The 14,289-nt window shown below is 39.7% G+C and overlaps 1 protein-coding gene across 1 annotated transcript; it reads left to right on the top strand.

Moving 5' to 3' along the window:
• The first annotated feature begins 743 nt into the window (after nt 1-743).
• Nucleotides 744-13,548, top strand: LOC119909133 (transforming growth factor beta-3 proprotein-like). The gene is made up of 7 exons (XM_038727212.1): nt 744-1,535; nt 5,953-6,116; nt 8,855-8,984; nt 9,182-9,289; nt 9,691-9,856; nt 10,039-10,192; nt 11,465-13,548. The coding sequence occupies exons 1-7, from the start codon at nt 1,190-1,192 to the stop codon at nt 11,621-11,623; spliced, it is 1,227 nt and encodes a 408-aa protein (XP_038583140.1). The 5' UTR covers nt 744-1,189; the 3' UTR covers nt 11,624-13,548.
• Nucleotides 13,549-14,289: the final 741 nt, after the last annotated feature.

Below are 14,289 nucleotides of genomic sequence, written 5' to 3'. Positions count from 1 at the left end.
TTAGACAAATACTCATTTTAAATGAACTTTCATTCAAGGCAAGTTTAAGACACAATGTTGAGATTAAAGCAAAACAGAGCAACAATGGTCAAATTTGAGTTCATACTTACATTTGCCTTCAAGCAGCTGTCCTTGAATCAGCCAATGAGAGGGCAATTACAAGCAAATGTGGCGCTTTTATGTTTAGAAGAGAATTCACTGTAACAACCGTATCTCTTTTGAAAGAAAATGTGCAAGATTATAACGTTCAGAGGAATTCAATAGGAGGAAAAGGAAAATGTCCTTAACTCCGATGCTGTCAGTAGGCAGCGAGTGGGCTACCAAGACACGCCACGAGAGGGTGCACGACCCAGGCCATCAACTGTAACATCAGTTGAGATCTCTGTAAGATCATAACTGACGGTACTATTAACAAGTAAAAAAAAAAAAAAAACACCAAAGGAGGATAAAAAGACCACATCTTAATTTCACTTTAGACGCCTTAAGAAAAAAAAACTAAAAAAAAAAAAAGAAGCTGAAACTTTATATATAGTAATATAATATAAAGAATATAAATGATCATATGATTGGCCTAGTGTATTTTACATGGTTATTATGTCCCAATTGATATCTGCTGCGTCGCAGTGAGCCCTGTTATGATGTGGGCTCTCCCGGCTGCCTGCGGTCCCTCCTCCATCAAACGTCAGAAACTGGTGGTATAAAAAACATGTGAGGCCATGCTGAGCGCCCTAAGTCGCATATAGGCCTACCTCGTTAACCTGACAGCCTGCGGTCTGCCTCCTCAGAGACAATAAAGAGGCAGTAGATTTTAATGAGACAGGGAACAGGAGAATTATGACAAGCTGTGGGACCCCTTAAATCTGCTGGATTGAGCACAAGAATGCAAAAGAAAAGTCTGTTTGTTTCTTCAGATATATTTGTGCCGGATGAATGTCATATGCGGGAGAGTTTCTGTTGTTCGGGACTTTGAATTGAGTAATGTCTAATGGGCGAACACAAACGTGGATTTCTGCTGATAACGAAAAGGACTGCCACAAGAAAACGAATTAAGTGAGAGAGTTTTTCATTAGTTCACAAGGAAGTTTATCTTATCAGTTTGATTTGAAGCTAACTGACACTGACCTTGGCAGTCCTCGCCTGGTAAATCTGCACATTTTAACTACCGAGCGAACCAAATGCAGAGAGAAAGATGCATTTGGGTAAGGCTTTGCTGTTTGTCCTCCTCCTCAACTGCGCAACGTTGAGCTCATCTCTGTCAACTTGTGCCACCGTGGACATTGATCATGTGAAAAGGAAGAGGGTCGAGGCGATACGAGGCCAGATCTTGAGCAAACTCCGGTTGACAAGCCCCCCACAGTCCCTCGGTCCGAGTAAAATCCCGTATCAAATCCAAGCGTTGTATAACAGCACCAAGGAGCTACTGGAGGAGCTCAGGAGGGATCGGCAGCAAAGTTGCGGTCAGGACAACACAGAGACAGAGTACTATGCCAAAGAGATATACAAGTTCAACATGGTCTACGGACCGCCAGAAAGCAGTAAGTATTACAGTTCTTAAGGGCAGCTAAGTTTCCATCATTTTCTCGCTATAATGTCAGCAGTCAGCGGGTCTGTAGTGCGCAATTACGCACTAAAAGAGGAGCCTGTACCAGCCAGGCGCAGCAATCTCACAACTACAGCAAGGTTCCATATCAGTGGTACGTATAGCTTGTAGTTCAGCCAACTCTTGTTATCACCGAGTTTGTGGGCTGCTGCACATTAAAGATCCCCTCTAGACATATTTTAAGACATATCTAAGCACTGTCCATTCTCAGTGCATGTGTGCGGGAGGCTTCCAGTTTCCACGTCACACTTGTTTAAGTTGCATACTGGACAAAGACTGGACAAGGACTGACGTCCAGACTAGTTCAGCAGATGAATGTGAAAACTGTTTTCTAGTGTCAAACTCTGCGCAAACATCCAAGTGGAGTAACAGTAAGCGACATTTTGATTTTGAAGGGAGGGGGATTTAAAATCAATACATAGGCTAAATAATTTATTATTATAACATAAATATTTGTGAACAACACTTAGGCACTCTCTTTTAAAAGAACAACGAAGTGCCGAGCTATTTTAGGTTTTGTAAAAGTGAACGGTGAACTTTGCTGTGCACTTTGAGGATGTGCTTTGTTCCTGTAGTGCACACCAACCTGTTTTAACTGTGCACCAGTGTTCCAGGAAAGTCACTCTCCTCCTACTCCTAGACTCCACTCTTCCTCCTCTTGTTTTTTTTCCTCCATGGATCCTATCCTTCTCCCCAGATGTTCCCACTTCCTTTCCAGTCAGACCCAAATGAGAGGGACATCTGCCCAGGCGGATGGGGATGCCTTTAGGAGAAGGAGTAGGAAAAGTTAACAGAGGCGGACAGGAAAAGTTAGATGATGGAAGGACCTCCCCGTTAGTCTGGATAGAGGAATCCCACTACCCCCTGGAATCTGTCTGTACAGGAGGAGTGGGGTCCCATCACATCAGTACCACCCACCTCTCCTTTGAGATGGAGCTTATAGTGACCCCACCGTCTGTCTTGGCCAGTGGATTACCCACGCGGGTGGCCCTTGAGCATGAGATCACCTAACTGAATGGCTCAGGTTTAACTTAACTAAATTGAGTGTGAAACTGAGCTGCCCCCCCCTAAACCTGAATCATTCCACTGTGCCGTCATTTTTTTTTGCCTCAAGGTAACATTAGGTAACATTTAACTGCTTCATTAATAACAAGCTAAGATCAGTAAAGGCCTGTTCAGTTCACTTTTTTTTTTTACTCCAGGTGATTTGTGCTAAACCTCTATTTGGCACAACAATTTCCTCTATAGAATTAAAAGCTATGAAATGGAGGTGGAAAACCTGTGCTGAGAGGGACATGTGTCAGCACTTGAGGGAGATTCATACAGCATGTGGTTCGACTGAGTTTGGATTACTGAGAAAGTAGAATAGGATAAATGCTGTGCGTGTGGAAGAGCCAGAGAGGGCCTCATGGTCTAAAGCAAAGCCAAGACCATTGCATCACAGTCCCTTTGAAATCAACAGGTGTTTCTCAAAAGACCTGTTTTCCTGCAGCAATGTTCTGTTTTGAATCTCACAAAATGGTTTTGACACACAAACGCCAGGCAGTAGGTGCCTCCAGTTGCTGTGGTGGTTTCAGAGTCGCAGATGGGCTCAAAGATGTGAGGCAGATTAGCCTACGTGTACTTTTTTCGAACAGCTGGGTGAAGGCCAGATCATTGTAATCTTATGGTCTTTATGCCTGATTTTGATGTAATTAGCTGAAAAGTGCTGAACCGACATATAAGTGTATGTTTCTCGCAAGTCAACATTTCTACTTTTTAGATAAAAGCAGGTAAGATGAACAATTTTATTGATTCTTTGTCCTGAACTCTCATTCTACTCTGGTGGGTACAGCTACCATTATCTTCAGTTATGTGACAATAGAGAGACATAACCTACCAGCAGGTTAACTCAATAAACTATGCATAGGATACAGAAATTATTTCACTTTCTAATGATCTCATGCACCTATTGGCAGGACCTCATAATTTGTCTCCAAAATCATTACAAATCCCTGTTGAAAAATAAATCCCTATCATGATCTGACAACACTATGGTTAAGGTTGGGTTAAATTTAGAGAAAGATGAAGGTTTGGGTTGAAATGGCTACTTCATTAAGATTAGGGAGGCCTTTTTGTTATGGACTGTATGTTAAAATGGGTCAAATGTTTTGTGGATGTCCATCTACCTCCTCACAACATGAACTTTGCCTCTCTACAAAATTGTTACATTACTTCCTCCTATGCTCCTGTCATAATTACTACAGTTGTTAGAGGGCTTTGTTTACTTGAATGTAAACATATATCATTTTGAGGCACTTGTTGACTGATGCTGTTTGCATCATCAGTGCATTTCACATTAGGCCCTAAAAATGCTCTCAGGAACTCTAATTTGTTGATGTTTTTCTCTCTACTTGACATTCGAGATGATGATTCCTATGAAGGACTCAAGAAGGTATTTGTCCCTACCAGGTGCTGCTATGCTGATTTTGTTACCTTTGGACAGAGCCGGCTATTTCCCCCTGCCTCCAGTCTTTGCGCTTAGCTAACTGGCTGCAGCTTCATATTTACAGTACAGATATAAGAGTGATACTGTTCTCATCAACTCAACATTCAGCAAGAAAGCGAATATGTAATTACTTTAAGATCAGGTAGAAACAGACTGAGTGAAGCCAGTGTAATGAAGACACAGCCACCTTAGGGTGTTGCCCCTTGTGGTATAACAGGAGGGGAATACATTTTTGACTCTGTGCCAGTGAAATCACTCTCTCTCCCTCATTTAATGTGGGCAAACATACACTCGCTTTTTGACGCTTTTTGAAGGTAAACTGTTGACCTTTGGCGGATCTGAGGCTGCTCAGTGAACCAAAACAGATCTGTGACAGGTGCAAATGAAGCAGAAAGCTGCTCGAAGACTGGCAAATGACTCCATTGAGAAGCTGGACTGCAAACGTCGGAAAGATTTCCTTTTATAGCATGGTACGCATACAGAATCTGGCATATGTCAATGAGGTTGGGTTTGTGGAGAAGTCATCATGGTTAGAAAGGGGTTTAGGTCCAAAAAGTTGTCAGTGGGACTGAGGATAGCAGGGTTTTTGATACGCAGATACCAGGGAGGTGAAGTCATACTAAGCTCAATAATATTGCTATTTCAATTACAACATTTTCATTTCCACCAAATATAGACAAAATGTGTTAAAGAAACACTGAGGAATTTTGATAAGGAAGGCATCCACACTAATCATTCACTGTGAGCTGATAAACTTAGTGCCCACTATTAAAGAGTCAATAAATCCAAGATCTTATTTTAGATGTGAATGGGTTTATAAGTCTTCTAGTGTATTAAAAAAAAATTAACATTTACTGTACATCCATGCCATTATATTCGTATTAAATTATAGTTTTCTTTCAACTCGATAAGCAATATGTCAAAAAATGAAATAAGTAACCACTGCATAGCCATCTAAAGTTCAAAATAAATGCATTTGCAGCCAACTCATTTAACAAAGTACTGTACCTCTTTGGAGCATGACTGAAATTACTCAGTGGCATCAAGTGGATAGAAGTTTGATCCAAAAACACACCTCCTCCCTCACTGAGCCAGAGAAGTATTTTTCAAAATTGTGTTGTTGATGGAGACAAGCTAAAACTGTGAGTGTTTTTAACTAGAGCTGAAACAAGTAGTAAGTTAATCAATTTTAAAAAAATAATAATGAAACAACTATTTTGAATCATTTATCAAGCAAAAATGCCTAAAATGTACAAGTTTCAGTTTCTTAATTATAAGGATTTGTTGCTTTACTTTGTCTTAAAAATACAATGAGTATTTGTTGGTCTGACAAAATAAGCAATTTGATAAAATCTTGGGCTTTATTGAATTTGTAGAGACATGTTTCACAATTTGACATTTAATAGACAAAATAATAATTAAAAAAACTATTCATAGGCCTTTTTCATAGAAGACACTTTGACACATCACAGTAGAAAAGCAAGGGGTTTAAATAATAAAATGAATGATGGCTGAATTCCATTTAGATGCTTCAGTTTCAGGTTTCTGCTATTGATCATGCTAGCTCACTGTCATGGCTGACTGGGACACTTGAATACAACAGAGTTTGTTTTTCCTACAATGACAAGTCAAGTCAAGACAAGTGTCTTCTGTGAAAAGGGAATACCTACTTTAAGTTTCAAAAGTGATGTCTCACATGATGGAGTTTACAAAGCAGGTACCTGTGATGATGTTATCCAGAGGTGATGTAGCAGTTGAGGTCTATCTTCAGACATACACTGGTTGTATTGCTTTGGATGCTGATAAGAATTTCTAAGACTGTTACTGACTCAGTAAAGCTTAAATTTACTCTCTGTCTCCCCAGACGATCTGCTCTACTGCCCAAAAGGCATCACCTCTAAAGTTTTCCGCTTCAATGTCTCTGCCATGGAAAGGAACTCGACCAACCTCTTCAGAGCAGAGTTTCGAGCTCTGAGGGTGCCAAACTCAAGCTCCAAGAGGAATGAACAGCGGATTGAGCTCTACCAGGTGCGTAAAGGTACCGTTTCCTTGTCCTTCTACCAAGATCAAAGGCAAAGCTCACAGTCAAGGCAACAAGGAGCTTCAAATACTCTTTTCTTTAACATAATCTTTGTTACTAGATGGTTAAATTCTAGTCTGTCAAGAACGTTTCTTTCATAAGATGGTTAGTTGTTCTCCACCACATGATTTCAGGCCCTAATTGACAAAATAATCAGATTGTGGTTGCAGGCATGTGTAACAAAAGACAAAAAGCTCAACAGAGACAGGGATCTGGTTATGTAACAGGGATCATTTTGGTTATGTAGAGGTCTTAAACATTTAGTCCTCAAAACAATATATGAGTTATATAAAGTTTATTAAGCTGTTAAAAAGGGGCTCTGGTCTGATGAAACACACTGTCTGAGTTGTCTTCGTCAGATCCCTGTTATTCTGTCATAATGTCCTTGGTATTAAGGATGCAATTCAAATATTATTATTATTAAAATAAAAATAAAAAATAACACCATATATGAACACTCTTGGTCAGAAGTGACATCAGTGACAACCCCAGAAGGACAATATAATTAAACACAGAATGATACTGTAGGCAACTGCTCTCAATCTACCAAAGCAAAACATTTTCACTGCTGTTTCAAACACAATAAGGCAATACAGGGCAGAGTCAAGTAGGGTCAATATTACCAGAGAAATAAATTATGTCATATTTGACCCAATTTTCATCCAAATACAAGGAAGCTTAAATGTACGCTGTTTTACTCCAGAGACAAAAGGATGACACGAGACACAGGTCGGTTACACTTTAGTAACTGTTGCTCCCACTGAACTACGACAGGCACATCCCAATGTCTCTATTTTTATATTATGAAAAAATAAAAAGACTAGAAGTAATGTGAAAAAGCATAACAAACCCACAGAGAAATAACGTGCCACTCTGCAGTCTAACGATTTTAGCCTTTAGCTTATTATTTTGGTCTTACGGCACAAAAATGGTTAAATTACTGCTCTCAACAACCTTGTTTTCAGCAAGAAGCTGTTTTCAACAAGCTTTGATAAACTAACAATGCCCTACCTGTCCAAGAAATGCCATAGAGCCTACAGACAAAGCTAGCAACTAGCTAGCTGGTGAAGAAAGTAGAATAGCTAGCAAGCTAAACAGATATTTCCCACAGGAGAGATACTGGACTTCAGGTTGGCACAATTGTGACTTGAATGCTAATGTTGCTCCATGTCTGCTGGATGTGTACATTGGCAGTGGTTTCCTAATAGCCTATGTATGTATGTCAGGCTATTTGTCTGTCAGCTTGTTGTGGAATATTTTCACCCCAAAGCCAGAAACAAAAAAAAGTGCAGATTAAAGGTGTTTTGCATTATTTTGGCTAATTAGTCCTTTGCTCAGGTTGAAGGTGGGTAGGGTTTGGGCTGTCACCAGATTCGCTTAACCCATCATAATGATGAAGGTGTAAACTATCCCGCCTTATTAGGTACAACAAAGCTAACAAGTGATTGAGGGACATGTCAAAGTGCTGTCTGAACAATCCCGAGAAGCGATCTAATTAATAGACAAAATAATTGAATCACCTGTGGAGCTGGATCACTGTTGTGCAGGTCCTTTTTAAACAAAAAATGCACAACTACTAAACTCTATTATTTAATGCACTACATGAACCTAGAAGGAACAACATACTATAAAACTTCAATTAAAATCCTAGTCCCAATTAGACGCCCGTCCCTTTTTACTGGCCTGGTGTGGCTACACGTTTTGACAAATAAACGCACGTCTCAATTAGACACCTGGTCTGTTTTTTATAGAAGTTCTCTGGATGTATAAACCACTTGAAGCCCACGGGGTTGCCCTCTTGAGCTAGTTCTAAACTGCTTAAACACATACAATGCACATACAATTATGTTTAAACTTTTGTCAATATAGACATGCTCCACATCTTAAGAGCAGTTAGATTCTCCACAATTTAATCGTTCAGTTTACGGAAACGCTGGACTTATTGGTATGGTAAACAAGTGAGACAAGAAAAGCCAAATTTTTATACCAATAATATTCATACTGGTTGAAATAAACAATTTCATAGTAACCTATTTTCCATCTTTGCTGAGTTTTGAACGAAAGGTTAAAGGCCTGTCACATTTGCACGGTGAGATCACTCATTGAAGCAAATAAAAGCCTGGGCTTTTAATTGAAGTTATATGGTAAAATGCCCTCTTATTTATGTTGGATCACATTTTTAGGGTTTTCAAGGGAACAATGTCTGTATTAATGTTGGTTGGTCCAACCCTTTGATCCAGACTAAAATACTATCTGATACTATCTGATTGAAAATTTTCATTCAACGTTCACGTTTCATTTAGTACCACCATCAGATCTAAGTTTTAAGTCTCCCAATACTTTAATTTGTGACCAAATATCTGCTAAACTATTGACTGTAGTTTGTGTTTAGTGCTAATTAGAAAATGTTAGCATGCTAACACACTAAACTAAGATGGTGAACATGGTAAACATTATAAATACTAAATATCAGCATTTTAGCATAATGACATTAGCATTTAGCTACGGCCTCACAGAGCCGCATGGCTGTAGAATCTTAAGTCTTGTTTAGTCACCTTAATGAATCTAATGTCACATATATTTTATTTACTTATTTTCTATAATGCATTTGTACATGTTATTTTGTTGAAGCGGTTCAGTACTGAGAAAGAACTTTTCAGAATGACAGTTTATTATTGTTTTGCAGATTGTGAGGCCAAACGAACACATCAGGAAACAACGCTACATTGGAGCCAAGAACGTGCTGACCAAAGGTACTCCAGAGTGGGTCTCATTTGATGTGACTGAAACAGTGCGGGAATGGCTGATGAACAGAGGTGAGACTGAGGTCATTGTATTTGTTCTGTCTCAAAGTTTTCATTAAACCTAATGATCATCCCATGTTTGAACTCAGAAACGTGACTTGCATTTCTCTTACAATTGAGTTTTAAAGAGGGAGACTGTTGATTTGGGCTTGTTTTCTAGAAAAAATGTTTTTTTGACAATCCACTTGTCCATAATTGTTTGCCATCAGGAACTAATATGGGGTTGGAAATCAGTGTGCACTGTCCCTGCCACACTTTTAACCCAAATGGCGACATCATTGACAATGAGAACGAGGTGCTGGAGGTGAAGTTTAAAGGTGGGCTTCAGCAATATTTTGTCAAATGTTAGTTGCTCTTTTGTTCTAATGTCTGTAAATATTGGTGTCTTCTTTCCTTACCTCATATCAGTTCAGATAGTCCATAGTCCTTCAATTTACAAGATTAATTTTCTTTATATTGAAGATGAACCGCTGTCTTATTCAACCTTTGACTCAGAGCGCTAAGAATAAACATTATTGCTTTCAAAAAAACAACATGTGAGACACAAAGGCAGTTTTTTCTTAGTATCTTTTTTCATAGAGTTTTAATTTGTCCATTGTGTAAAATAATTACAGGGATGACAGTTTCATAGTTACTAATTTCGCAAATTGCATGCTCAGAAGGAAAAAAGCCACTAAGTAGTTGGTTTAAGTGCACCTCAATCATGTCTATAATTAAGGCGTGGATGGAGATGAGGAGCACAGTCGCTTGGATCTGGATCACCTGAAGAAGAAAAAGGATCAGTTCATGCCTCACCTTATCCTCATGATGATCCCACCCCACCGCCTGGACACTCAGTCCACACGCCGACGCAAGAGAGGGCTGGACACAAACTACTGTTTCTCGTAAGGGATACCTTATCTTCTTTATCATGTTTAGCAATAGTTGCTAGTACTTTTATTCTTTGAGTCAGTTAATCAAATTCGTCATCAATTTGTGCTATTAGCAAGCTATTAAATATTAGGAGCACCATTACAAAAATGTATTTGGGTACTGATTACACTATTGTTCTGCATCCTCCTCACAGAAACACGGAGGAAAGCTGCTGTGTTCGGCGGCTCCACATTGATTTCCGGCGTGACTTGGACTGGAAGTGGATCCATGAGCCCAGTGGTTACGATGCCAACTACTGCTCCGGGCCCTGCCCTTACCTGAGGAGCTCAGATACAACACACAGCTCGGTAAGAAGGACCCAACAGAGAAACCTAACAGGAGAGTTTGTGAGAGACTTTCCCACAGTGAAATTCTCATTTACTTCTAGTGGTAAACAGCCATGCAGTCAGTTCAAGTTTTATTTGTGCAGATTCTGAGATATCCACCTCTGCCTCCACCTAGAGGTCTTGACAGGACCAACACTGTTGACTCAATCTGAGACAGACCCAATATTATATAGCTGCAGTACCGGAGGCTGCATTTTCAGGACCCCCGCAATCCTGGGACCACAGTTCATGGACCGTAGTTGTTTTGCGACAGCGCCATCTAGTGGAGTTGGTAATGCACAGCAACACGAAGGAGGTTAACCCTGTCTGCTAGCACGTTGACCGGTTAACGCAGCTGTAGGGTTAACTGGTCAACATGCATATAATCAATAACTTTGGTTTAGGCACACACTCGGTGATAGTTGTGGTAGGGTAAGTGGCTTCAGGGGGCTGTCAAGAGTAACATAGCTAGCTAGCCAGCCAGCGAGCTTGCAGTACCATAATAAACAAGGTTCCTAGAAATTCAGTTCCAGTCCTAGGATTGGGGTCCTGAAACTGCAGCCTTCGGTACTGCAGCTACATACTACTCGACAGACCGGTGAAAAGCCTGAACCTGACATGCATAAATTAATTTACAAAAAAAAGAAAGACCCAATGGACCCAATGATAATAGGACTCGATCCAAAATTCGGCCGACCCCAAAAAGACACTGGCAGCAGCATGATGTGTTACCAAAAAACAAGATTACCTATTGTTAATCCGGTTGATAAAACACACACATTGTGCTGTATACTCATACTAAACACTGTAGCAACATGCCCACAGACAGCCGTTGGACAGAACTTTCTGTACAAATATTTCTATGAGACACAATTACACAGAAGCGCTAATAAACAGTATAAACTACAGCTTTCACAAACTGTTGGTACTTGGAGCAGCCATCTTGGATCACAAAGTCGGGGTAGTGCGGTTCTCGCGACTTTTCAAGTTGGAAATCTGACTTTAGGGGGCGTTCCCTTTGAAATTTCTGACTTCCCACGTCAAATGGAACGCACCATTAGACATAGACACATTATATACCGGTCAGTCTGGATGATCCCCAGACCTCATTGTAAACTGTTTAGTATGAGGTTGATTGTTGATGTTCGTAACTTAACTTTTATTTTGTTGTTTTATTTTGTTTCTACACCTGTGTCCACAACTATAAATCCTATTTGAAATTGAGTTATATCTCTCCTGTGTGCTTTTCAATAGCTGCTGAGCCTGTACAACACTCTGAATCCAGAGGCATCGGCCTCCCCTTGCTGTGTCCCTCAAGACCTGGAACCCCTCACTATACTCTACTACTCTGGACGAACCCCCAAAGTAGAGCAGCTCTCCAACATGATTGTCAAGTCTTGCAAGTGTAGCTGAGAAGACATGAAAGGCGAGGTAGTATGGCAGGATTTTACAAGGTACTGACGAAACCCATGCTCATTGACTTTTGGACTCTTAGCTGTGACAAATACTTAAACTGACCCTGTGGCCTCATGGCTTAGATCTGAACACCACTCTGGAGGATGCAGGTTTTCTTTAAAACTTGAGATCATCTTTTTTTTACCATTATTTTGCATTTTATTTTTCACCCTCCTACTCAGTCACTTATGGATGACAAGTAGTTATTTTCATCTTAAAAAGTCCAACCCAAACTTCATCTTGCAATATGATCTTAAACAATCTTTCCTTGTTGATATTTGTGAAGGTGGACAACAAACTCTTAAAGCTAGATTGCAGAAAGCCCCGTACAAATCAGTCTGTGAGAAAGAGAAAAACTGACCCGAAGCTGCTTTGTGGACAGTGAACGAAAGAGACTTACTTTGTGGTATATTTTCTGCAAATATTCCACAAAGTTACAGTCTCTACATTGCCAAAGCAGCTTTACTGTTACTGGCCTTGGGGTGATATTGTTAATAGTCACAAATACAGACCTCTTGAGTGGGTGAAGAGTCCTTTCAGGCTGGATTTTTACCTTGAACTTAAGTTCCCTTCCCTTCAAACAGTGGACATTATCTTCAAACACAAAAGGAGAAAGGGCAGACTTGCTGCTGTATCCAAAGCCATAGCTGTGGTCAGGGAAAAGGAGAGCTGAGAGAATGCCTGTTGGATTTGCAATGGAAAGTGAATGAACAAAGAAGTCGAGCCAAGCTTTTCTTTTTTTTGGCCAGCGAGCAGCAATGGCCTTTTTTTTATGTGGTGCATCTATTAGAATGGATGGAAGGCGAAGAAGAGGGGACCTGTATGGAAGGGAAGAACTGTGATGGAAACTAGCCATGAGCACACTGCCATTCACTGGAAGTCCTCATCCCTAACAGGTTCAAATTATTTCTGGGACATCAAAGAATATACTGGAAAGGAACACATGTTATGCAACAGGTTTTTATGAGATTTCTTTTACATTAATAGCAGATTTGGTCTGTTATGCAACTGGTCAAATACTGATTGTTTCACTAACTGGGATAAATATTGACTTGTATTTCCATTGTCCATGGTGCAAACACCTTTATGTTAAACTGTGGGTACTGTTATATTTTATTGTAATTTAGAAGAATGTGCAGCTTTTTTGTCCACATACAAAGTTTAGTTTGACCATGTGATCCAGTATATGTTTGACTAAAGTCTTATTGTTATTATAAAAAGGCGACTATCCCCAGAAGCACTTTTCTCCGGCAATAACAGGCAATGTCATGTACTTTAAAATGCAGCTGTCAACTTCTTTTTTATCCTGCTCTCCTGTCAACTCACCTGTCACCCTTCACTCCAGCCAGCTGACAAGGAATCGCATGTGTAGTCAGGACCCTGGTGTTCCCAAAACACTGCAGTCTTTCATTCCCTCTGCTCTGTCTCTGTTTATTTTGGTGCTCTTTTACAGTGTGAAGCCCTAATGGAACATGAAAATTAAGAGGGGGAGTCATGACGGTGGCTGGATGTACAGTTCGACCAAATTTTTTTTCAGTCAAGAGAATGATTCTAAATCCCCGTACTGTTAGTGATTCGCCCAGTCAGAGTCATCTTTAGATGTCTGTGAAGATTCTCAGTCATCCAGGTCATAGTTATCCAAGGAGGGTTGAATCAAGGGCAACTGGACTTGGTTGAAGAGGACTTCCAAGAGGCTTCTTCAGTTCAGTTGTGTTCTTGAAGAAGCCTCTTGGGGAGAGGCGAAATGATTTTCATCCAAGTGCAGTTGCCCTTCAACCCTTCTTGGATTGCCTTTAGGTGACATTTAGGCAACGTTTTGTGGCAGTAATATTGTTTGATTGACTTGTTGATCGTGATTATTATTAAAAATTTAACATGCAAAACCTGTATGATCCCTTTTTAAATCTTAAGAATCACTTGCATTGCGTTTATTAAATAATCAAATTTGATAGATCTGTAAAAACATTTAACTCCAAAAATGATGAATTTGCCCACTGGTCTTGTCTGCCATGTTGAAATGCCATTTAAAATGCTATTTTCTCATAATGTTTTGGTTCCATACAAACATAATTTTTCTTACCCGAATCTCACCAGTCCCACCTGTTTCCTGCAGGCGTATGCAGAGGCTTTTTTCTACCAGAGTAATAAATTCAACCTCTCTTTCTCAGGGATTGTTGCTTAACAGCTTTCCCAGGCAAAAAGCTATTACTCTTCTTTTCAGTACATATTAATGTGCAGACATCTCTTTATTCTCTTATTTTTCATAAAATATATCAATCACACTGAATCCTGAGAAACATATTGTACATTTGGTAACAGCTTAGGTGTTTATGCTCCTCCAGCATGACACTTTGTTTTTTTTAGCTCTTAAATTCATCATAAAGACCACTCTAATGGACTTTTGACCTTGTGAAAAAGAGATGCAGAGCTATCTGGATCAAAATGCATTATGATTTGAAGCTAAACTGATGGTTTATTAGAAACCCATTATGCTTCAATCATAAATTACTCAATTAAAATTGGCAAACTAAACTTGTTGACCTCTTTTGGAATCGAAAAGCCAGTGAGACTCCAAAAGTTGCTCTTATTCATTTCTTATTAATGATCTTTATAGCATTACTAAA

Source organism: Micropterus salmoides, unplaced genomic scaffold, assembly GCF_014851395.1.
Source record: "Micropterus salmoides isolate LMB-PRFRI ecotype aquatic unplaced genomic scaffold, ASM1485139v1 Ms_hic_scaffold_18, whole genome shotgun sequence".
NCBI lineage: Eukaryota > Metazoa > Chordata > Actinopteri > Centrarchiformes > Centrarchidae > Micropterus > Micropterus salmoides.
This window is presented reverse-complemented; position numbering and strand designations above follow the sequence as displayed.